General features: G+C 41.6%; 1 protein-coding gene across 2 annotated transcripts in view; it reads left to right on the top strand.

The window, feature by feature from the left end:
* Positions 1–12,550: 12,550 nt before the first annotated feature.
* The window catches only part of ADRA1A (adrenoceptor alpha 1A), a 112,141-nt gene continuing 101,015 nt past the window's right edge, over positions 12,551–23,676 (top strand). For both annotated transcript variants that reach the window (XM_040243461.1, XM_040243453.1), the window contains exon 1: positions 12,551–13,691. In XM_040243461.1, coding sequence (XP_040099395.1) covers positions 12,809–13,691 — 883 coding nt within the window. In that variant the 5' untranslated portion in view covers positions 12,551–12,808. The remainder of the gene's footprint in view (positions 13,692–23,676) is intronic.

The raw sequence follows: 23,676 nt of genomic DNA, 5'->3' as shown, positions 1-23,676 counted from the left end.
TATATGTGTTAGTATACTGTATTGGCGTTTTTCTTTCTGACTTACTTCACTCTATATAATAGGCTCCAGTTTCATCCACCTCATTAGAACTGATTCAAATGTATTCTTTTTAATGGCTGAGTAATATTCCATTGTGTATATGTACCACAACTTCCTTATCCATTCATCTGCTGATGGACATCTAGGTCGCTTCCATGTCCTCGCTATTATAAACAGTGTTGCGATGAACATTGGGGTACACATGTCTCTTTCAATTCTGGTTTCCTTGGTGTGTATGCCCAGCAGTGGGATTTCTGGGTCGTATGGCAGTTCTATTTCCAGTTTTTTAAGGAATCTCCACACTGTTCTCCATAGTGGCTGTACGAGTTTGCATTCCCACCAACAGTGTAACAGGGTTCCCTTTTTTCCACACTCTCTCCAGCATTTATTGCTTGTAGACTTTTTGATAGCAGCCATTCTGACCGATGTGAGATGGTACCTCATTGTGGTTTTGATTTGCATTTCTCTGATAATGAGTGATGTTGAGCATCTTTTCATGTGTTTGTTAGCCATCTGTATGTCTTCTTTGGAGAAATGTTTGTTTAGGTCTTTGGCCCATTTTTTGACTGAGTCATTTATTTTTCTGGAATTGAGCTGCAGGGGTTGCTTGTATATTTTTGAGATGTATTGAAAATTTCATTAAAATTGAAAAATAAAAGCCATATGATTATCTCATTAGATGGAGAGAAAGCCTTTGACAAAATTCAACATCCATTTACAAAAAATCCTCCCAAACTCTTAAACCTAGAGAAACATTTGACAGAAAAGCAGGAGCCTCCGGGCATGTCGAATACCAACCATACCATAAAATAGGGATCAGCACAGTTTGTTGTAAAGGACCAAATAAATAGTTTAGGCTTTGCAGGTCACATAACAGTTGCAATTTTTTCTCTGCTTCGCTTGTTTTTACAAACCTTAAAAATACAAAAACATTCTTAGCAGGAGGGCACCTACAAAAAATCAGTGCAGGAACAAGATGTAGGTCATGGGTCAAGTTCACCAATCCTTGCAAAAGGTCAAATGGATGCTCTTTTACTTTGATGATACCTCCAAACCAACAGTAAATTTATTTTTTGTGGACCTTTTCTTATTAAAATATGTTAAGGATTTAGGTTCTGAAAACCTAGGTTTCTATTGCTAAGACATTGTGTGATTGGGTCAGCTCATTTGACTTCTTAAATTGCAGTTACATCATCTTAAAAATATGGGCAATAAATGAGTATCTTATATTTGGCTGTTCAGATTCCCCAGTGACAAAACATATGTCAAAGTTCTTTGTAAACTATAAACTCTATTTAAAATTTAGCTATTATTACTCGATGTTATTGAACTCTTAGGAAATAGAATCAGTCTGATGACATTATGGTTTAGTTTGTATATATACAGCCCCAATGATAGAGTGTGGGAAAAGTCCCAAAGAAGTATTTGGTTTGAATCATAAATTATTAGAAAGCTTCAAACTTTTCTTAGAAGCTATTATTTTGTTTATGTGGGAAGTTACTTGTATGGAAAAGAAGCTGTGGCTTTTTAAACCTTCCACATTCAAAGGAGAAAAACCACAAAAGAAAAACAAAATATTTTTCTAAAAACTATTTGCAGAGATTTGTTTTCAAATGCCAAAAATGCTATCCTCCAGAAGTTAAAATCAGCAAGGATCTGTTTCTTTAGAAAAAGAGAAATTCAAAATTTTGCTACAAATTAATATAGTATATTATATAATATATAAGGAGACAAATAGACATATTATATATGAAGAAATATATAAGGATATAATATATAAGGAGAAAAGACAGATTTAAGTAAATGGTGTTGGCTGATTGCAACCACAGTGCTACCTTGTCTAATACATTGAGGAATTGAACAGCTAGTAAATGTTACCAAATTTGGCAACAAACAAAACAAAAAGTGAATTTATGTTCTACCCATGTGCCTCTTAAGGTATTTCTCCCCCAACAAAAGTTATATAAGAACATCAACAAACTGTCATAAATAGTGATAGCAAATAGTGTGTCCATTTACAAAATGTGTATACAAATTATCTCTAATGCTTCCATCTTTCTTTTCAATTCTTTGTATTTGACTCTAGAAGACACTTAAAGAAAAAAAGCCTCAAACTTTTGGTATTTTATTCTCCCAGCTCTTTATTAATTTCTAGCTCCTCTTCCATGTCCCACCTTGAAAACATGAGCATTTGCCAACATTTTTTGATTGACCCAACTGTCTCCTCAGCTCCATCCTCCAGACAACAAAATCACTCATAAATAGTTGCCTAAAACACTTATTCCTGTTAGATTATAAGGTCCATGAAGCAGGAACTTTTCTTTTCTGCTAATATCTCTGTAAGGAATTTGGAACCCAGCTCATGATAATAACGTTCAGTGTTTTAATCACTGCTGTTAACCACCATACTCTGAAGAACTGTATTCTGCCACAAAGCTCACTAGCAACATCAACTTCATCATATTCAAACCACACTTCCAACATTTATCAGCCTTCTCATAAATCTTCTCCTCCTGATTTCATAAATGTCACCAACTATTTCTCAGTGACTTAGAGGTATTTCTTTTCATCAAGTGGCAATTTAATTGCTATGTTATGGTCAATTCTGTCTTTTGCAGGGGAAGCTTCTAATAGGCATAGGGTGACCAAATAGTGCCACATATAAACGAGACAATGTTTCTATTAAAGTATGGTTGATTTACTCTGTTGTGTTAATTAACGCTGCACAGCAAAGTGAATCAATTATACACACATACATTCTTATTTTTTAGTACTCTTTTCCATTATGGAAATTTCCATTGTTGCAGAGGTTTATTGGAAAGCACTAGTCTAGAAGCTTGAGAAGAAATAAACTAATGCTATATGCAATAATAAGGTGACTCTCATAATGTACGATTGATACTAAATACAAATATATATATATGGGACTCCAATCATATAAATGTAAAAAATAGGCAAAATTAACCTCTGGTCTTAGAAGCCAGTATAGTTGTTAATTTGGGGAAGGAAAGAGATGGTAATAATTGGGACTCCAATCATATAAATGTAAAAAATAGGCAAAATTAACCTCTGGTCTTAGAAGCCAGTGTAGTTGTTAATTTTGGGAAGGAAAGAGATGGACTCCAATCACATAAATGTAAAAAATAGGCAAAATTAACCTCTGATCTTAGAAGCCAGTATAGTTGTTAATTTTGGGAAGGAAAGGGATGGTAATAATTAGGAGTGAGCATGAAAGGTCCTCCTGGGATTCTGGTAAGGATAGATTTCTTAGTCAGGATGTTTCCTTTGTGAGTATTCTAGCTAGCTGTACAGTAATGATTTTATTGGTTGTTTTTTTTCTTCACATTTTATCCCTCAATGAAAATTTTATTTTATTTATTTATTTTTTTAATTTTACTTTACAATTCTGTATTGGTTTTGCCATACATTGACATGAATCCACCACGGGTGTACATGAAAATTTTATTTTAAAGAAAACTAATAAGAAAACAATATCAGATAACTCAATAGGAATTTCAAAAACAGACCTGAACACTGCACAAAAAAGATAGTCAACCAATAAATATATAAAAAGTTTCTCAAATTCATTAGTAATCAGGAAAAATGCAAACTAAAGCCACAATAAGCTATTTCTACATACACACCAAGATGGTTAAAATTAAGAAGACTGACAATAGACATGCTTGTACCTCTGATAGGAATGTAACTAGTACAACTACTTTGCAAAAGTATGCATCAATATATACTAAAGTAGAACACCTTTAATTTATACTTTGCCCTAAGATCCAGTAATTCCATTTCTAGGAAATATATCCAATGGAAATTCTGGCCATGTGCACCAAAAATCTTCACATGAAGTTCATTGCAAGATTATTGGTAATAGTTGAACACCTGTGGCAGATTCATGTTGATGTATGGCAAAACCAATACAATATTGTAAAGTAATTAGCCTCCAATTAAAATAAATAAATTTAAATAAAAAAGAAAAGATAATAAAATATTAGCTTGTTTATACACTTAAATACTATTAATATAAAGCAGCATCAATAAATGATCCATATGATATATATGAAAAGCATGATTGAATCCCATAAATGTAATCCTGAACTAAAGAAGCTAGACATGATTGAATATATATTGTATGATTTAAATAAAATTCAAAAATAAACATAAGTATAAAGTTAGACATTGAGATAGTGATTACCTTTAGGAAAGAATGTAATTACCGATGAAAGAGACTGTGAGGAATTGGAAGTGCTCTTGTTCAGAATCTCGGTGATTGTGATAATCCATCAAGTTGCACATTTACAGTTGGTGCACTTTTCTGAACCTGTGTTTTGTTTCAATTTTTAAAGTTTAAATGAAGAATAACAGATGGAAATTGTTCAGAAATAATCACTCTGAAAAGACACCATAGTACTCAACAGAATGGAAACAAATTTACATTTTTATGAAAATGCAGAACATAAAAGGTAAAAATAAAAACTACTAGGGAGATAAAAGATTACACACAAATGCCAGTTAGACTGATAGCAAAATTATCAGCAGCAAAAAATGAGTAATAGCATAAAAGAATTAATCTTCTAAATACTAAAGAGAAAAATCAATGTTAACTTAGAATTTTATCACCAATAAAACTATCTTTCAATAGTAAATGTGAAATAAAAATGTACTTGAATTTGCAAAATCTTCAAATAACAGATTTCCTAATTTATTTATACTGTCCCAGAGAACAGAAAAAGAGGGAGAGCCAGATATCATTTTTTTGGTGAGTACAATTATAATTTCAAAGCAGAATAGATAAAATATTAGAAAAGAAAATCATAATCCAATCTTACTGGTAAATAGCACTAGGAAAAATTATGAATAAATTACCAAAAAATGGAATTTAAAGTATATAAAAGAAAATATTATATTAGGACTAAGTAGTACTCATAAATTAAGAGCAGAAAAATATTCAATATAAAAATCAATCTATGTAATTCACCATATTAATAAATTAAAAATGAAAAATCATAAAACCTTAAAAGTGAGAAGAATTTTTAAAAGCCACTTAGCAAATTAGAAATAGATGGGAACCAATTTAACAAATTATTAGCAAAAGATATACAAACATCATCCTAACTATTGGAAGTCAAATCAAATAAGGAAAAGACACTATTTATAATAAGAACAAGAAATATAAGTTATCTAAAAATTACTAACCAAAGTCAGGCCAGATGTTTATGAAAAAAATTTTTTTCAATTATTAAAAAATATATTTTGAGTAAGAGGAGAAATAGAACTATTATAAATATGTTAATTCTCTACAATCTAACTCTTGCAATTACAACTAAAATTCTGGTAAGATTTCTGTTGAAAATCAATGAACTCATTAAAATTCAAATGACATTTCTAACTTCTGGAAATAGTGGAGTATTTTGTCATAGCAATCCTGCATATAACAATTATAAATTCTGGATTATCTATATATACATGTGCATATGCACACTGTGTATGTGTGTGTGTACAGACATACCCAGACAGACATACACAGTTTATTCACATTCATGGTAGTTATGTTCTATACAGTCACTGCAAACACTGAGTTAGTGAGTATGGAACCGTTTCTGGGAAATTCAGGGTTAGGTTCCTTCAAGCCTCTGGTCACATTTTCATCAGCTGACCAATGTGAATCAGCTGGAAAACAAAAACTATATATTATCTACAGTGACAAAATAATATAAATTTGTCTGACTTTTCAGAAACGACAAAGGTTAGACAGTAGAACATATATACTCCAGAAAATAATTTTAGTGTGTTACACATTTTACAATATTTGCTCCCAATTAAAGTTATACTTTAATCTTGCCCTTTTGTATCTTTTATCAAACTGCAAAGTATTGAATATTGATGGAAATTTGTCAATTTTTTTCAAAAATTCTATTCTTTATGTTTTATTTAAGAATTCATATGTATATATAAATTCATGAGGTGTTTTCCTTTAACTATCTGTGACTGGAAGAAATGACAACATATATTACAAAGGGCTGACATCCTTGATATATATGTCAATTTTGTACCCCAGTAAACAGACACCACAGTTCAAAAGCATCAGTTCTTCGGTGCTCAGCTTTCTTCACAGTCCAACTCTCATATCCATACATGACCACTGGAAAAAGCATAGCCTTGACTAGACGAACCTTTGTTGGCAAAGTAATGTCTCTGCTTTTGAATATGCTGTCTAGGTTAGTCATAACTTTCCTTCCAAGGAGTAAGGGTCTTTTAATTTCATGGCTGCAATCACCATCTGCAGTGATTTTGGAGCCCAAAAAAATAAGGTCTGACACTGTTTCCACTGTTTCCCCATCTATTTCCCATGAAGTGATGGGACCAGATGCCATGATCTTCGTTTTCTGAATGTTTGAACTTTAAGCCAACTTTTTCACTCTCCTCTTTAACTTTCATCAAGAGGCATTTTAGTTCCTCTTCACTTTCTGCCATAAGGATGCTGTCATCTGCATATCTGAGGTTATTGATATTTCTCCCAGCAATCTTGATTCCAGCTTGTCCTTTATCCAGCCCAGCGTTTCTCATGATGTACACTGCATAAAAGTTAAATAAGCAGGGTGACAATATACAGCCTTGGCGTACTCCTTTTCCTATTTGGAACCAGTCTGTTGCTCCATGTCCAGTTCTAACTGTTGCTTCCTGACCTGCATACAGATTTCTCAAGAGGCAGGTCAGGTGGTCTGGTATTTCCCATCTCAATTTTCCACATTTTGTTGTGATCCACACAGTCAAAGGCTTTGGCATAGTCCATAAAGCAGAAATGTTGGACTGTGAAGAAAGCTGAGCACCGAAGAATTGATGCTTTTGAACTGTGGCGTTGGAGAAGACTCTTGAGAGTCCCTTGGACTGCAAGGAGATCCAACGAGTCCATCCTAAAGGAGGTCAGTCCTGGGTATTCACTGGGAGGACTGATGCTGAAGCTGAAACTCCAATGCTTTGGCCACCTCATGCGAAGAGTTGACTCATTGTAAAAGACACTGATGCTGGGAGGGATTGGGGGCAGGAGGAGAAGGGGACGACAGAGGATGAGATGGTTGGATGGCATCACTGACTAGATGGACTTGAGTTTGGGTAAACTCCAGGAGTTGGTGATGGACAGGGAGGCCTGGCGTGCTGCAATTCATGGGGTCACAAAGAGTCGGACACGACTAAGCGACTGAACTGAACTGAACTGAAACAGACACAGAGACATGATTAATCATACAAAAGATATAAGGGGGAAATTCTTATGAAGGAAAAAGGGAAAGTTGGAGAAAGAGAGCCTTCAAACTATGATCTAAATCAGAATCCTGTGAAGAAGAGAGGAAGGAAGAAGTACTGGGAAAGAAATATATCAGACTGTTGCACAGTTAGAAGAAAGTTTTGGCCAGCCAATGAGGAGCACATGAAACAAAGTCCCCCATTCAGGAAATCCCAGGTCTTATAGTAACAGGCTTGCAGTAGAACCTCTTCCATGCTTAGCCATTGGTTGGGAGTAGCCCATAGGAAGTATAGCATAAGCACAGGGATGGATTCAGAAGGACAAAATGTGGGACTGTCAGTCAGTTATGCATCAGGAGAACTTGATGGCACATTTTCATGTCTGCCATAATATGTAAAGAGTACTTACAAACCAATAAGACAAAAAGGGGAAACCCCACTATAAAAATACCAGTGGACATTATACCAAATTACCCATCAGTCACTTAGAATTATTTTCCCTTCTCTATGTTCCTCTCTGCATTCCAGTGGATGGAAGAATCTCTGCCAGCCATATTTGGGGTTATAATCTACCAATGAGAGGAATTCCTGTGGAAGTTCTGAAAGGAAAAGAAAAGCAGAAGGCATCGTGCACTGTGTACCACTGTTGCATAGGAATGAAGGCTTCAGCCCACAGCACATGTGAAGATTTGTGAGGAGATTTTTTTTTTCCTGGATATGCTGCACATTATTGATGCTTGAGGCAGCCAAATGCACTATTGCAATGTCCTGATATTCCTGTACTTACAGATTTCCTGTAAGCAAATAGCAGTTCTCCCTGATCTGTTTTTCAATCTTTCTTGTCTCCAGAGTGAAAAAGTGAAAGTGAGTTTCATCCTGGTCTCACAGGAGGGCAGGAACAGACCTTTACCACTTCACAGCCTACTCTGACCTCACTGCCCCTTCTCATGGATCTCACTGAACATCTTCTGAGGCATCCATGTCAACCATTCTTTAAGGAGATGAATAGTTTCCTATTAGCCAGTCTGTGATTAGCTACGGAAAGATTGGTTCTGAGAGTTAGTTTAGCAAATGTTGATGTTCACAGGTTTAGAAGCAGATTTGAAAGAGCTACCTGGCACCATCCCGGGGCCAAGCTGAAAATAAAGAGCTGGCTCAGGTTTCTCTGTTGAGTGGGCTGGGATTGTGATTATGCTTGTTAGTTAGGGATGGGAGATGGAGAGTTTCAAAGTCTTTGTACATTTTGACCCCAGAGAGTTGAGCAATTTTTACTTGCTCTTCTTGATTACACTATTTCCTTATCTACCATGGAACAGATCTTACCAGAAAGCTTACATTCATGCTAAAAAGTTAATGGATAAGAAACTAAACAGTAATATAGTCCTCTGGTGGGTGGGATTTCTGAAGAACAGACCTTGTATACATATTGGATGATAAGATGTAGGAGTCTCAGGGAACTGATACAGCCTCTCCAACCCAGGGGACTACATCTCAGAGAGCAAGTGACTTAAGGATAAGGCAAACCCAGATTTCCTGTCTCCTCTCACGTCTGCTTCTCCTTCAACACAGAACTCAGTTTATGGATAAAAAAGCTGTTTGTGTATTTATTTTTAAAATAATATTAAAGTCAAGTCAAAAAATTAATCAAATAGTATTAAAGTCTAATTAAACATGGTAAGTGTCAATTGTTGTTTGTTGTTGTTCAGCCTCTAAGTTGTGTCCAACTCTGCGACCTCATGGACTTTTAGTCTGCCAGGCTCCTCTGTCCATGGGATTCTCCAGGCAAGAATACTGGAGGGGGTTGCCATTTACTTCTCCAGATGTGTCGGGACCACTCCTATAGATGTGGGGGTAGAATGGCATTGTTCTTAAGAAAGAGGTCATCTATACACTAGGTCTTGGATGAAGCAAAAAAGTCCCTTCTCCCTGCTTCCTCCTCCCCTGATCTTCCTGAGGGCATTTCTATGAGATATTTTGAGGTATATTGCTATGATAAAAGCCTTCCAAACATTTCTCTTGAAAAAGGTAATAATAAACTTCTGTTAAGGGGAGGGAATTCAAGTGCTTACCTCTCTGTTACTATTTAACAGAACCTATTATATTTTACAAACAGAGTGTTTTGCCTGAATCAATAAAAATGAAAGGAGAGGACTTAGGAGATGGGAATCAAGAATGGAGAAAATTCTGGCATTTCCCCCATATTCCAAAACACAGATAACTTTATTCAACTGTAAGGTAAAAAGCACATCGGATTTATCCAAAAAAAAAAAAGTAAATAAGACTGGCAATGTCAACTATTCGAACTCTAATTATTCATTCATTAAGAAAATTAAAGAGAAGTAATACTCTTTTGTGGGGGGGAGGCGGGGGGGGCGGTGGAGGGGGGCATACATCCCAGGTGACACCAGTGGTAAAGAATCTCCCTGCCAATAGAGGGGACACAAGAGACATGGATTTGATTCCTGAGTCAGGAAGATCCTTTGGAGGAGGAAATAGCAACCCACTTCGGCACTCTTGCCTGGGAAATCCTATGGACAGAATAGCCTGTCAGGCTACAGTCCATGGAATGACAAAAGAGACATCACTTAGTGACTAGACAACAGCACTCTTTTAAAGGATATATTTTCTTATGGAAACTGGAAATAATAGCACTTTAAAAACACTAAGCTGTGTAAGAAACTGCAGTGGAACCAACATGCTTTCTTAATCCATTTGTCTGCAGAAATGAGAAGTAAATCATATTTCAAAAGGCTTAGATATGCTCACTTTATTCTTCTGGAATTATAATTTTATTACAATCAGATTTATTGAAAGTTATCTGATTTTACATTCTTCTTAAAACATCTGCAAATAATATAATTCACCTGCATATTTGTCATAACAATACACTTCTTTTCGATTTTAACAGAACCTAGTCCAAGCGTTAATTGAATCAAGCTGTTCAAAAGTAAATCTACTGGGCATTTCTTTGAACACATCATACTCACTGTAATACTTGTCTGGCAAATGTCTATTTTTCTTTATTTTTAAAATCAGGATCATGTAAAGAAGTTATTTACTACAAATAAAAAAATTCCTTCTCCCCGCTTCCTCCTCTCCTCTCACACACTTTCTTAAAGTAAAGCGAGAACCTAATTCACTCAAGGTAAAAGGCAAAAGCCAAAAATTAAGAAACAAAACAAAAAATCTAGTGGGCGCGTAGGGCCTATTACCGCCGAGTAATACGGTAACAGCAGGAAATTACGGTACTAGCCGGGGCTACTGACTGTGTTACGTCAGCGAGAGCCGCAAAGTTCCTTGCCAGTCTTTGCTGATGTAGGGGAGCTGAATATTAAAAGGGCGAAGGTGGAGTTATTGCTTGACTGTATTTTTTTTTTTCTTTTTCTGGTTTCTTTATTGTTAAAATCTCCAGGTAAAGCGTCTGTGAGCCAGGATCTTAAAGACGTCTCTGGTAGAGGGGTGAGTCAGAGGGTGCAAAACGACCGGGAACTGTTTGGTGGGAGAGACTGTCCCCTCTCCCCTCAGGGAGGAGGCAGCGGAGTTGCTCGGGGGACCGCGGGCCGCTCCACTTCTCGCGGCGCGCGCGCACCAGTGGCTCTGCATCCGCGCTCCAGGTGAGTGCGCTGCAGGGCCGGGCGGGTGAGGGCAAACCTCCCGGGGCCTTCAAGCGAGACCCTATTCCCACTTTCCCCAAGCTCCTGCTCCGTCTTTCACCCCCCTTCCCCACCCCACCGCGTTTCCCTCTTGTATTCTGGGAACTTATCTCCTAGTTAACAAGTGTGTTTTTAACAGCGTATTTATCGCTCCGCGGGTAAGGGGAAACGGGTTTCTGCAGTTGCTTGCGTTCTGTTATCACCTGTGAGCTCTAGAACTTGGGATTTTCACAGAAGCCTTTGCTGAGGGAATCCCGCCTCGGGGCCCAGCCGCAAGGTGGGTCCCCACTCCCCCGCATTCCCACCGGAGTCCCTGTGGTCTGCTCGCAGCTATGGAAATCTACCTTTCTTATGCAGACGGTGACCCCCGGCTCGGTAAATACGAGGCGTCCCCTGGCCGCCGGCTCGCGGACTTGATTTTTACGCCTACAAAATCCGCAGTGACTGCCGCCAGCAAAGCCCCTTAGGCTTAGCGATGCTCCCTGCTCCCACTCGTCCCCGGAACCCTCAGGGCCCTCCTGGGCGTGGCTAGAGGCTCGAGTCCTCCGGGACCCCTGATCCTGTGGCTCGGAAAGGACTCTCGGACCTTTCCTAGAGTCGGATTCAGCCCTCGTTGTGTCCCGAGGGCTTTGCTCTGGACCTGGCTTTCAGGCCGGCTTGGCTGGTCGACAGACCGGCGCGCTCCGCACACTCAAGTGTGAATTCCTCTGGCGTGAGCGTGCGCGTGGCACTGCCTCTGCGGTCCCCGGGTCTCAGCGACTCCCTCTCCCAGGCCGCCCCCTCCAGGTGAATGCGAAGCAACCTGTGCAAGTGGTCACCGGGTAGATCCTCCGGGTTTCCATCAGCTTGGGTCGGCGCGGCATACCCTTCAGCCTCAAATCGCGCCACTCGGGCTAGATTTTAATTTCAAGCTAGATTTAAATTAATTTATTTTCAGATTTTAATTTCACTCCGGCCGTGCTTGAGCTTGGGGTGTGTTTGCCTCGGTCCTTGAACACCGCCAGAGGCCGCGAGGAGGAGCGCGCCAGGGCAGGTGCCCAGCGGCTGGGCACAGCTCGCGGTCCCCTCCTGCGCGCTGGGCTGCGGCAGGACGGGTCGCTTCGGGATCTCAGAGTCGGCGGGGCTCCGGGCCGGGTCAGACCCCGCATCTAGCACGGCCTCGCTCCCCGAGGCGGCTGGCTTACACCGCATTTCTTTGCGCTCTTTCAGGACAACGCTGGCAAACTACGCTCCGCAGCCATCTCGCTCTTGGTGAACATTTCACATCCGCGTTTCCCCTTGGCCTGCGCGATCTGTCATGAATGCAGCCACACCGAGTGTAACTGCGGGTGGGGAGAGGCGCCCAGATGCCAACGGTCCCCGCCTTTGAGAGTCGACGGCAGACCAGTACTTGCTTGTGGTTTGTTGGGGGGAGACTGAAGTTTTGAATTCCAATTATGTGCAGAATGCTCAAACTTCTCACTCGGACGGAGCGGACAGTGCAGGAAAGGGGACTCCCATAATTCTGGGATTGCATTTTGCGTCGCGTCTCCCTGAGTTCCGCGCTAAGGCTCGGATAGGGAGGGAGCCGGGGCCCCGGGCCAGCGCTACTGGTGGAGAGGGTCGGCTGGCAGCTCCGCGCGCCCCTGGCCATGTCGCCTTTAAAGCCCTACCCCTTTGCGTGGCCTACTGAGGGTTTCCCGGGCTGGCCGGGGTTACTTCCTCCCTGCACGTTCTCTCTTACCCCCAGACAACTCCAGCAGACGAGGCTCCTGGGAGCCGAGAGCTTTTGACTCCCCGCTCCCTCGCTCCCCTTCTCCGCGCCCGCCGAGGGGTGGCCCTCAAGAGCCGGACTGCGCTGGCCCCGGCCCCGGGGGGCTGGGACCATGGTGTTTCTCTCCGGAAATGCCTCCGACAGCTCCAACTGCACCCACCCGCCGCCACCGGTGAACATTTCCAAGGCCATTCTGCTCGGGGTGATCTTGGGGGGCCTCATCCTTTTCGGGGTGCTGGGGAACATCCTCGTGATCCTTTCCGTGGCCTGCCACCGGCACCTGCACTCGGTCACACACTACTACATCGTCAACCTGGCCGTGGCCGACCTTCTCCTCACTTCCACGGTGCTGCCCTTCTCCGCTATCTTCGAGATCTTGGGCTACTGGGCCTTCGGCAGGGTCTTCTGCAATGTCTGGGCGGCGGTGGACGTCCTGTGCTGCACGGCTTCCATCATGGGACTCTGTATCATCTCCATCGACCGCTACATCGGCGTGAGCTATCCTCTGCGCTACCCCACCATCGTCACTCAGAAGAGGGGCCTCATGGCCCTGCTCTGCGTCTGGGCGCTCTCTTTGGTCATCTCCATCGGGCCCCTCTTCGGCTGGAGGCAGCCGGCCCCGGAGGACGAGACCATCTGCCAGATCAACGAGGAGCCGGGCTACGTGCTCTTCTCGGCTCTGGGGTCCTTCTACGTGCCGCTGACCATCATCCTGGTCATGTACTGCCGGGTCTACGTGGTGGCCAAGAGGGAGAGCCGGGGCCTCAAGTCGGGCCTCAAGACCGACAAGTCAGACTCGGAGCAGGTGACGCTCCGCATCCATCGCAAAAACGCCCCGGTAGGAGGCAGCGGGGTGACCAGCGCCAAGAACAAGACGCACTTCTCCGTGAGACTGCTCAAATTTTCGCGCGAGAAGAAAGCGGCCAAAACGCTGGGCATCGTGGTCGGCTGCTTCGTCCTCTGCTGGCTGCCTTTTTTCTTAGTGATGCCCATTGGTAAGTCTTTACATCATCAGCTCTTCCCCTTCTGCTATCCTAGACTCACAGTCATGGGTGGACGAGAAAGGATCTGCATTTCAAACGGCAAAGCTAGGAGGGCAGTTAGGAAAGACTTCCCTATAGAAAAGTAGAATTTCATTCCCTTTCTGCTCCAGTCTCACTTATATTCAGTCCTAGGGCACTTTTTCGACTACTGCAAAGCGGTTTGCCACTGATGCAGATTAATTGGTCTTCTTAATAAGAACATTAACTTCTGCTAATGCTTTTAAGCCTGTGTTTAACTTAAAAACATCCATCCTTGGATTTCAAGTCTCTGAGTCTCCTCCACCAGGCACTTAGGCAGGGGCAATGGAATGTCACTTTCATCTCTGCTGCTGTGGACTGCAAATTCTCTTGGCCTAAAAATAAGCACGATGCTTATCCTGAACAAACTTGTGCAATTTGATTATTAGATTAGATTATTCCTAAGGGTTAGTGAAAATGGTCTGCTTATGTTCTATATCTGTGTTCATTTTGTTTTCTGGATTCTGTGTGGAAGAAACTATAACGAGCTACTGGCAAGAAAAAATATATCTCCAAAACAGTTTAACCTTTAAAGAATTCAATATACTGTTTCCAATAAGTAAATACATTCCCCTTTATTTTAATGCTAAGTATTAACCCAAACAGTAATGTTACAGATCCAATTTTCACAAATGCTGAATGAGCTGTTGTCAAAACTAATTAATTCATTATAAGTGTCAGCAAGCTGATGCACTTGGATTCATTATTTACCTCCGGAAGGCCTTCCTGACAACCTAGAATGGTTGTTTACTATTTTTAGTTTGTGAGCTCAAATGTAGACCCACACACATTGGTTATCCACTAGCTCAAGCAAACAAAAAATTACAATAAAAAGTCATAGATGTCTGTACTTTAGGGTCAATTTACATGGCATGTACTGAAAGTCCTTTTATTGGCAACACTGAGTGGTCATTGCAGCTATTATTTTTTGAGGGCTAACTATGTTTCAGACATTAACAATTTGATATCATTAGTCCTCTCAATAACTAAGTGAGGTATATGTTATTATTCCAAAATCACAAGTCAGGGGAAGGAATTCTTCAAGTTCTAAAGCTTTGCTGTCTACTATCATAACCACTAGCCCCATGTGTCTATTGAATGTAAGTTAAAATTAAAGAAAATTAGTATTCAGTTGCTTAGTCCCACTGGACCATTTCAAGTGTTCGGCAGCCACATGTGGCCAGGGGCTACTGCCTTTTACAGCAGAGATATAGAGTATTTCGATCATTGCAGAAATTTCTACCCAACACGGCTGCTTGAGAGGCCCTTCCAAGTCCATTCCCTGGCCTTTCATCATTATTGCATTCTCTGCTTCTAGAACGACATCACAGCTTTGATTGTATTTATACAACCTTCTTTACCTGAGCCACTGCCTCCTTACCTATCATCTGCATCCCATCCCTTCCTCTTGAAGTTTGCACATTTAGTTATGCATCTGTTCACCTGTCAATTATTGTATTTATTAAGCACTTGTTCTAGACACTTAGGGTGAACAAGGCAGAAAAGTCCTTGCACTGAGATGTTTGCAATCTTTGGGGGGAAATAGACAAAAACAAACAAATATACCTTTAAAAGTCAAGGATTAACAAGCACTATTTTAAAAGTAAACAGGATAATAAGATAGAGACTGGGATGACAGTGTGGTGAATGGCATGGAAAGTCCTCTCTGAAGAGGTGATATTTGAGCAAAGACCTGACTGAAGTGAGGAGCAAGCTTTGCAAATTCTAGGAGGGAGAGTTTTCTGGGCAGAGGCAATAGCCAGTGCAGAGCTGGCAAGGAACCTGACCTGTCTTTTAGGCCAAAGTCGAATTTGCGTATTATTCTAATTGTGATGGGAAGTCATCCAATCAGAGAGGCTTTAGCACATGAGTGACTGGTCTTATATTTTTAAAGAATGGTTCTGGCTGCTGGGAGGAGTGAGGGCTGTTTCCCAGATAAGAGTTGAAACAGGGAAACCACTTAGGAGACTGTTGGAGACATCAAGAAGGGAAAAGTGGGGAAGCCCTGTACTCAGGTAAAACAGGTGGGCATGGTTCAAAGTGATCCCAGTTCAGTTCAGTTGGTCAGTCATGTCCGACTCTTTTTAACCCCATGAACTGCAGCACGCCAGGCCTCCCTGTCCATCACCAACCCCGAAACTCATGTCCATTGAGTCAGTGATGCCATTCAACCATCTCATCCTCTGTCATCCCCTTCTCCTCCTGCCCTCAATCTTTCCCAGCATCCGGGTCTTTTCAAATGAATCAGCTCTTCGCATCAGGTGGCCAAAGTATTGGAGTTTCAGCTTCAACATCAGTCCTTCCACTGAACACCCAGGACTGATCTCCTTTAGGATGGACTGGTTGGATCTCCTTGCAGTCCAAGGGACTCTCAAGAGTCTTCTCCAACACCACAGTTTAAAAGCATCAATTCTTCGGCACTCAGCTTTCTTTACAGTCCAACTCTCACATCCATACATGACCACTGGAAAAACCATAGTCTTGACTAGACGGATCTTTGTTGACAAAGTAATGTCTCTGCTTTTTAATATGTTGTCTAGGTTGGTCATAACTTTCTTTCCAAGGAGTAATCGTCTTTTAATTTCGTGGCTGCAGTCACCATCTGCAGTGATTTTGGAGCTAAAAAAAATAGAGTCAGCCACTGTTTCCAGTGTTTCCCCATCTATTTGCCATGAAGTGACGGGACCAGATGCCATGATCTTAGTTTTCTGAATGTTGAGCTTTAAGCCAACATTAAATTTGGACATAGCATATGAAAAAAAGAGAGGAGTAGAGATAACTTTTGGGTTTTAGGCCCTAACAACTGGGTAAATAGTAGTATTTCCTGAGATTGGAGAAACTAAAGAATCATGGAGTGGTAAGGGGCTGGCAGGAATGTGAAGCACAAGTGCTTATTTTATACAGTCCATGCTGAGAAGTGTCTATTAGATGCACAAGTAGGTATGTCAAGTAGGCAGTTACATACATGTATTTGGAGCTAAGAGGGGAAGCTGTTTATGTTTATCCAAGTTTATGATATAAACTTGGGACACATCAACATATGTCCACAGAAATGGAAGGATATGCAAGTGAGAAAGTGTGGAGAGAAAAGAGAGATGAAGACTGAGCCTTGGACCCTGATATTTGAGGGTCAGGAAAAGGAAGAGAAATGATCAGCAAAAGAAACTGAGAAGGAGTGGCCAGGGAGGTAGAAGAAGGTGATGTCCTGGAAACTGATGAAGGCAGGAGACATCAGCTGTCACATGCAGTTGCTAGACCAAGTCAGAGGAGGACTGGGAATCCACACTGGACTTGGCCTTGTAGAGGTCTTTGGTGATATGAGGAAGTCCTGAAGGAAATGGCAACCCACTCCAGTATTCTTGCCTGGAGAATCCCATGGACAGAGGAGCCTGGCAGGCTATAGTCCATTGGGTCGCAAAGAGTTGGACACAACTGAGCAACTAACACTTTCTCTGAGGACAGTAGTTTCAGTGGAGTGATGGAGACGAAAGCCTGATTGTGCACTTTTTTAAGAGAATGAAAGGTGATGTGAAAGGGTTTTACTAGCCTGTGGGACAGGGAAAGGCAGTGTAGCTACAAGGATCTAGGGAAATTTTCAAAGGTGGGAGATAGGATATCATGTTTATTTTCTGATGGAAATGATGGCCTAGAGAGATCCTGATGGTACAGGCAAGGGAGGACTCAAGAGGGTTTGAAAATGATGGGGAAGCCAGAGTGTGTGAGCACAGAGGCAGTAGGTAAGGAAGGGAAAGGTCAAGATCACTTCCAAATACATGCATGTTCTCCATGAAATAACACTCATGGTCATCTCAAAATTTGATGAAATTTATGTATTTTTAAAACTAAGCTGTGGAGAAGGAAATGGCAGCCCACTCCAGTATTCTTGCCTGGAAAATCCCGTGGACGGTGGAGCCTTGTAGGCTACCGTTCATGGGGTCGCAGAGTCGGACACGACTTCACTTTCACTTTCACTTATCTTCTTAATAAATTGACCCCTTTATCATCATATAAAAAAAAAAAGAAAAAATAAATAAATAAAACTAAGCTGATTTTAATTTCAGAATGACTAAGAGAATAGAAAACATTCATTTTTAAAAAACAAATGTTCCCACTAAACCAAAAGCATCATTGTGAGAGTTAAATTTTAGATGTAGATAATGCTGATGGCTTCAGCCTGGCTTTATACATCAGGAGCAAATTGTAGTCAGATGAAAGTATACATCAGCTTAATTTCTCTTTCTTTGGGTTCCCTTCTGTATAATTCTGCTCATCATTAAAAAGGAATGAACCAAATATCTAAGTGTTTATGAAAATGTCCTGTGGTATCAATTTATTGAAAATAGGGAATATAAATTGAGTTGGAAAGAAAAAAATAATTAAGATCATCAACTAAGAGGGAGGAAGGAATAGGAAGTGATGGTAGTTTGAGGAGTAAAAGAAAATGTGAACAATCAGTCTTTGAGGTGAGAGAGTAAATAGATTATGGAAATTTTCTAGAGTTACCAGGAGGTCCTGAGGACATGTTTGAGACTTAAGGTCATATATTTAAGGGAAGACCAATCAAGAAGGCTGAATGCTGGTCTCTCACAGCTAAGAGGTTGGGAATGATAAGGAATGTTGCTGATGACTGATTATATCTAGGGGCCGAAGTAAAGAAGGGGAGACTGTGAAGGAACATAGGTCAGATTTTGCTGTTTGTGTGCTCACTCAGTCTGACTCTTTGTGACCCTGTAGACTGTGGCCCATTCGTATCCTCTGTCCATGGGATTATCCAGAAAAGAATACTGGAGTGAGTTGACATTTCCTCTTTCAGGGGACCTTCTCGACCCAGGGATCGAACCACATCTCCTGAGGCTCCTAGATTGGATTAGGGGTCATACAGAGCCAGATGGTGGGAACAGCTCAGATAAGGATGGGTGACTGGGAGTTTGAGACTTCCAGTGGTGGCTTAGCTATCCAAGATGAGCGTGATAGATTGGCTCTTGAGTCCATCTAGGGAAAAGGAGACTCTGGTCTTATCAGAGCTTCTCTTGTGGATCTGCTGTCTTGGGAAGCTGGTAATGTTGAAGTGAAAATGGGCACAAGATCACCAAGCCTACCAAATCTATGATCCACAGTTTCTTTTTGACACCAAACAAGTAAGACATTGTTTCTTCCCAGAGTGACTGGCTGTATAATAAGTGCCAGGCACTGTGTTAGAACAAAAAGTTGACCAAAGCACAGACCCTGCCCTCAAGGGTCTCACAGTCTAGTTAAGGAGACAAATTGAAAACAATGGTCACAAATCTATGAGATTGGTCCTCAAAGTGATATTACAAATGCTAAGGAATAGAATAGTGAACGATGTCTGGAAATCACTACAGAAGCATCTAGACGTATCGCAGTTAACTAAGCAGGGACTTGAAGACTGCACTATATCTCGTGAGCCATCAGTGAGATGTTGTTTGTTTTTAGTAACGATCTTAAGTACATTTTTCATGCAAAATGTGGAGAGAAGAATAAATATGCCATTATGTTATTATACCCAAGGGACATGAGCTCTTAAGTAGGACAAGTAGTCTCTTGGGAAGAGAGCTTATGGGTTTGCCCTCAGCTGCCAGAGGACAGAGGGTTTGGAAACTGAAACCAGAGCAGGGGTGGGTGTACTGTGCAAAGCTGAGGGATGAAGCACCCACCTGTGCAGGAACCAGACCAGGATAATCAGGTGAGGGGGAACCTCCCATCTCATTGTGAAGGCCCCTCTGGATTTGTAAGAAGGCTCTGTCTCCCCATGGACTCCATACTTCACTCTCTCCCCAGTTCTTCCCCACCAGGGCTGGGTTGGTTGGTGGGCTGAATAGCCTGATTACAGGTAGAAATCTGACTTTTCTGCCTTCAAGTCTAAGTCTTGCTAGCCTTGTCATCTTCCCATATCCTAAATATTTTCCTGAAACCGAGAACCCCTTCAGGGGAGGGAGATCACACTTGACGTAATGATCAGTCATTTATACCTTAGAGTGAATTTTTTAAAGTTTATTTTTGCTTATTTATTTTTATTATTTTTGGTTGTGCTTGGTCTTTTCTGCTGTGCAGGGGCTTTCTCCAGTTCCAGTAAGCAGGCTTCCCTTTGCATTCGCTTCTCTTGTTGTGGAGCATGGGCTCTAGGGCATACAGTCTCAGTAGCTGCAGCTCATCAGGTCTAGAGCAAGAGCTCAGTTGCTCCAAGGCATGTGGGATCTTTCTGGACAGGGATTAAACCCATGTCCCCTGCATTAGCAGGTGGATTCTTAACCACTGAACCACCAGTGAAGTCCTAGAGTGAACGTTCTTAGAAAACAAGTTTTGATCAAGAAGCTAAATAAAGAGAATTTGAAGCTGTTAGACTTCAACACTGGAGAAGGCGATGGCACCCCACTCCAGTACTCTTGCTTGGAAAATCCCATGGATGGAGGAGCCTGGTACTGCAGTCCATGGGGTCTCAAAGAGTTGGACACAACTGAGCGACTTCACTTTCACTTTTCACTTTCATGCATTGGAGAAGGAAATGGCAACCCACTCCAGTGTTCTTGCCTGGAGAATCCCAGGGACAGGGGAGCCTGATGGGCTGCCATCTATGGGGTCGCACAGAGTCGGACACGACTGAAGTGACTTAGCAGCAGCAGCAGCCTTCAACATATGAAAGAAGGAAGGGTATAAACTGTGCCTCAAGGAACCTTGGGACCTGGAGTGTGTGTTTCATCTTTGCCTGTTACATTCTTTTGTCTAGAGCCGACTGGTACCAAAGGCAGTGTGCTGGATGGAGAAAGTATTGACCTGAGATTTCAACCTAGGCTTTCTTTTTTCATAAAATATGGGATGTTATATGGGTCAGCTGCCTAGTATAGCACCTAGCACAGAGCAAATGGCAATAAATGTTAATTTTATCTGAATTCCTACATTTCATGGATCATTACTGACATATGTTGATGTGGGATGTTGCCATGAAGAGTGGATACCTTTGGAGGTCTGGGCAAAAGAAAGCGTCAGAAACAAGGGGATTGGGGGGAGGTGGGAAGCATTTACTGAACACTTGGTTATATGCATCAGAACTCTGGACACATCTGATTTACATTCAAAATAAGTATTATTATTGCACTGAGCCATTGCCATCATCTCTGAATGAAAGGAGAGAGCACTGGGCTGAGCTGTGGTTCAGATGGACATTACTATTTGAGAATTATTTTAAAATAAAAAAAGACAGCACAGCAACTTTCCTGGCAGTCCACTGGTTAAGATGCCATGCTTCCACTGTAGAGTCTGTGGGTTTGATCTCTGGTCAGGGAACTAAGATCTCACATGCCACATGGTATGGCCAATTAAAAAATAATTTTTAAAAAAGTTTATAGATGTTTTTTTAAAAAGACAGCACATGGTAAGGAGGGAGAATGTTTTAAGATGCAGTGTCCAGGAGAAGGCAATGCAGGCAAGATGATTACCAGGTGGAAGCAGTGAGGCATAGTCATTTATTCATTCAGCAAAATTTCATTGAGCATCTCCTATGTGCCCGGTAGCTAGAGAATCCCTGGAGATAAAGACAAATCCTTGCCCTAGTGGAGCTGAAAATCTGCACAATTCAATACATAGCAAGTTTCAGATGGTGATATGTGAAAAGTAGCAAGAAAAAGGGGTGAGTGCACATAAAGACATAGAATGATGCTTGTGGATGCCCAGGCCAGTTAGAAATTACATTTCTTTGCTGCAGGTACAAAAGAACAGGCCCCTGATTCTTATGGAAAAGGCTGACTTCTGAGAGATTATGGTGTGGAGAGAATCTAAGAACCACTTTGACTTTAAGATAAGAGACCAGTTTTTCAGTTACTCTAGCTGCATCACATAGGTAGGTGTGTGTGTGAAGTCGTGTCCAACTCTTTGTGACCTCATAGACTGTGGCCCCCAGGCTCCTCTGTCCATGGGATTTCCCAGGCAAGAATACTGGAGTGAGTCACTATTTTCTTCTCCAAGGATTATCATTTCCTTCTCCAGGGGATCTTCTTGACCCAGGGATTGAACCCACATCTCTTGCATCTCCTACATTGGCAGGCAGGTTCTTTACCAGCTGAGCCATGGGGGAAGCCCCTTGCTGTACCACAAATCATCTCAAAACTTGGAAACTTAAGTCAACAATCCTGCTATGGCTTGCGACTGTAGGGCAGTTATGAGTCAAGGTCTAGGTTATTGGGCTGTTGGGATGTTAGACTTGGTGGCCACTCTTCCCCCAGTAGTTGAAGCCAGCTCTCCTGCAGTGTGGCACTTCTCTCCAAGAGAATCGGGGCAGAAACTGCCAGGCTGCTTCAGAAACTGCTTCTGAAACACAAGACCCATACCTGGCCCAGGGTCACTGCTGCCTCATTCTGCAGGAAAACCAAGTCACCGAGGCCAGTATACCTTCAAGGGGAGGGAAACAGACTCACCTCCTGGTGAGAGAGCAGATTCGCAAAGGGATAAGGGAATTATTGCAACCATCTTCCAGTATATCTTCCTCACAACTGTATCAGGCAGCATTTCTCATCTTCCAGTTACTTATCAAGAATGTGCCATATATTGGGCTTTATGAAATGTAACCATGTAAAAACAACCTGGGTGTTTGCCTTCCTGCAGGCTTCTAATCTCGATGAGGAGATAGACGTGAATCAGATAACCACATAAAAACACCAGAACTGTGTACAAGGAAGAGGATGGAGTGGTACCTTGGAAACATGGCCTGTGGATAAGAGTGACCCTGGGCAAGAGGGTAGAATAGGCTTGCTGGGAAGGAGAGCTTGACCTTCTTGACCTTGATCTTTGGGGCTGAGATCTGTAGACCAAGGAGCTGTTCATTGGTTAAAAGGAGACTGGAGGGAATGAGATGGATAAAGACTCTGATAAGACTGGACTGAAGCTGGAGAAAAAGGGAGCTAACTGAATAAGCCTTTAGGGTCATTTTTATGAGTTTGTGTTTTTATTTGAAGATGACCAGGAACAAGAATGACATGATCAAGTTTATATTTTAAATTATCAGAGGCTTAACAAAAAGAAGACTGGCTAGACCAGTTGGGAGACATTGACCCAGGACAGGTGAGAGATACCTTGCCAAATAGGATCCTTCTCACTCGAGGCTGAAAATATTTATTTCCGCGAGCTGCCACGGAGTTCTCAAATGCCTCTTGTTGTCATTGCCTCCAGAGCAGATTTATGAGAAAAGTTTTCCCTGATCACAAATAGTCTAACCAGACTTGGCTTTAAATTAATTGTGGTTCTTTCCACAAGACAAATCTGTCATTTGAGATTTACCATCATATTCCAAAGAATGTGCCTCAGGCTCAGAAGACGTCTACGATGAGTTCTAACAAAGCTTTGAACAATAACTGACTCTTTTAAACCAGCTGCATACAGGCAAGTCAGTACTCTGAAAGAGACACCACTTAGTGACCCAGGTATTGCTGTGTTTTCTTATTTCGTGGTTTCAGGTTCAGGCGGGAGGAATTTTCCTAAGGCATTTTCCTCATTGGATAGATTCACCGTTTTTTCGTCCTTTAACTTGGTTTTCCATCTGGACATGTGTATAGTGACTTTTCATCTTGAAACTGCATTTTTCTTTACTATTTGAAATCCCCCCATATTTTTATATTTGAAATCCACTCGCCCCATATCAGTCATTTCTATTTCAATTTTGTATTGTGAAATTGCTCATCTGTGCTCTTTGGCCACTTTTTTGTTAAGCCACTGAGTTTTACTTCTTTTCCATTTGTAAGTTTATTGTATACATTGACCATACTAATCACTTATTACTGTATATCCTGGGTTGCCAGTTTTCTCATGCTGTATTCAGACATGCTGTTCAAAAACTGATGATCTTTTTCATGAACTCCCAGGGGACACACACACACACACACACACACACACACACACACACACACACACA

Source organism: Oryx dammah, unplaced genomic scaffold (assembly GCF_014754425.2).
Source record: "Oryx dammah isolate SB20612 unplaced genomic scaffold, SCBI_Odam_1.1 HiC_scaffold_1, whole genome shotgun sequence".
NCBI classification, from domain to species: domain Eukaryota; kingdom Metazoa; phylum Chordata; class Mammalia; order Artiodactyla; family Bovidae; genus Oryx; species Oryx dammah.
Note: the sequence above shows the minus strand (reverse complement) of the source record. Positions and strands in the feature narration are given on the sequence as shown.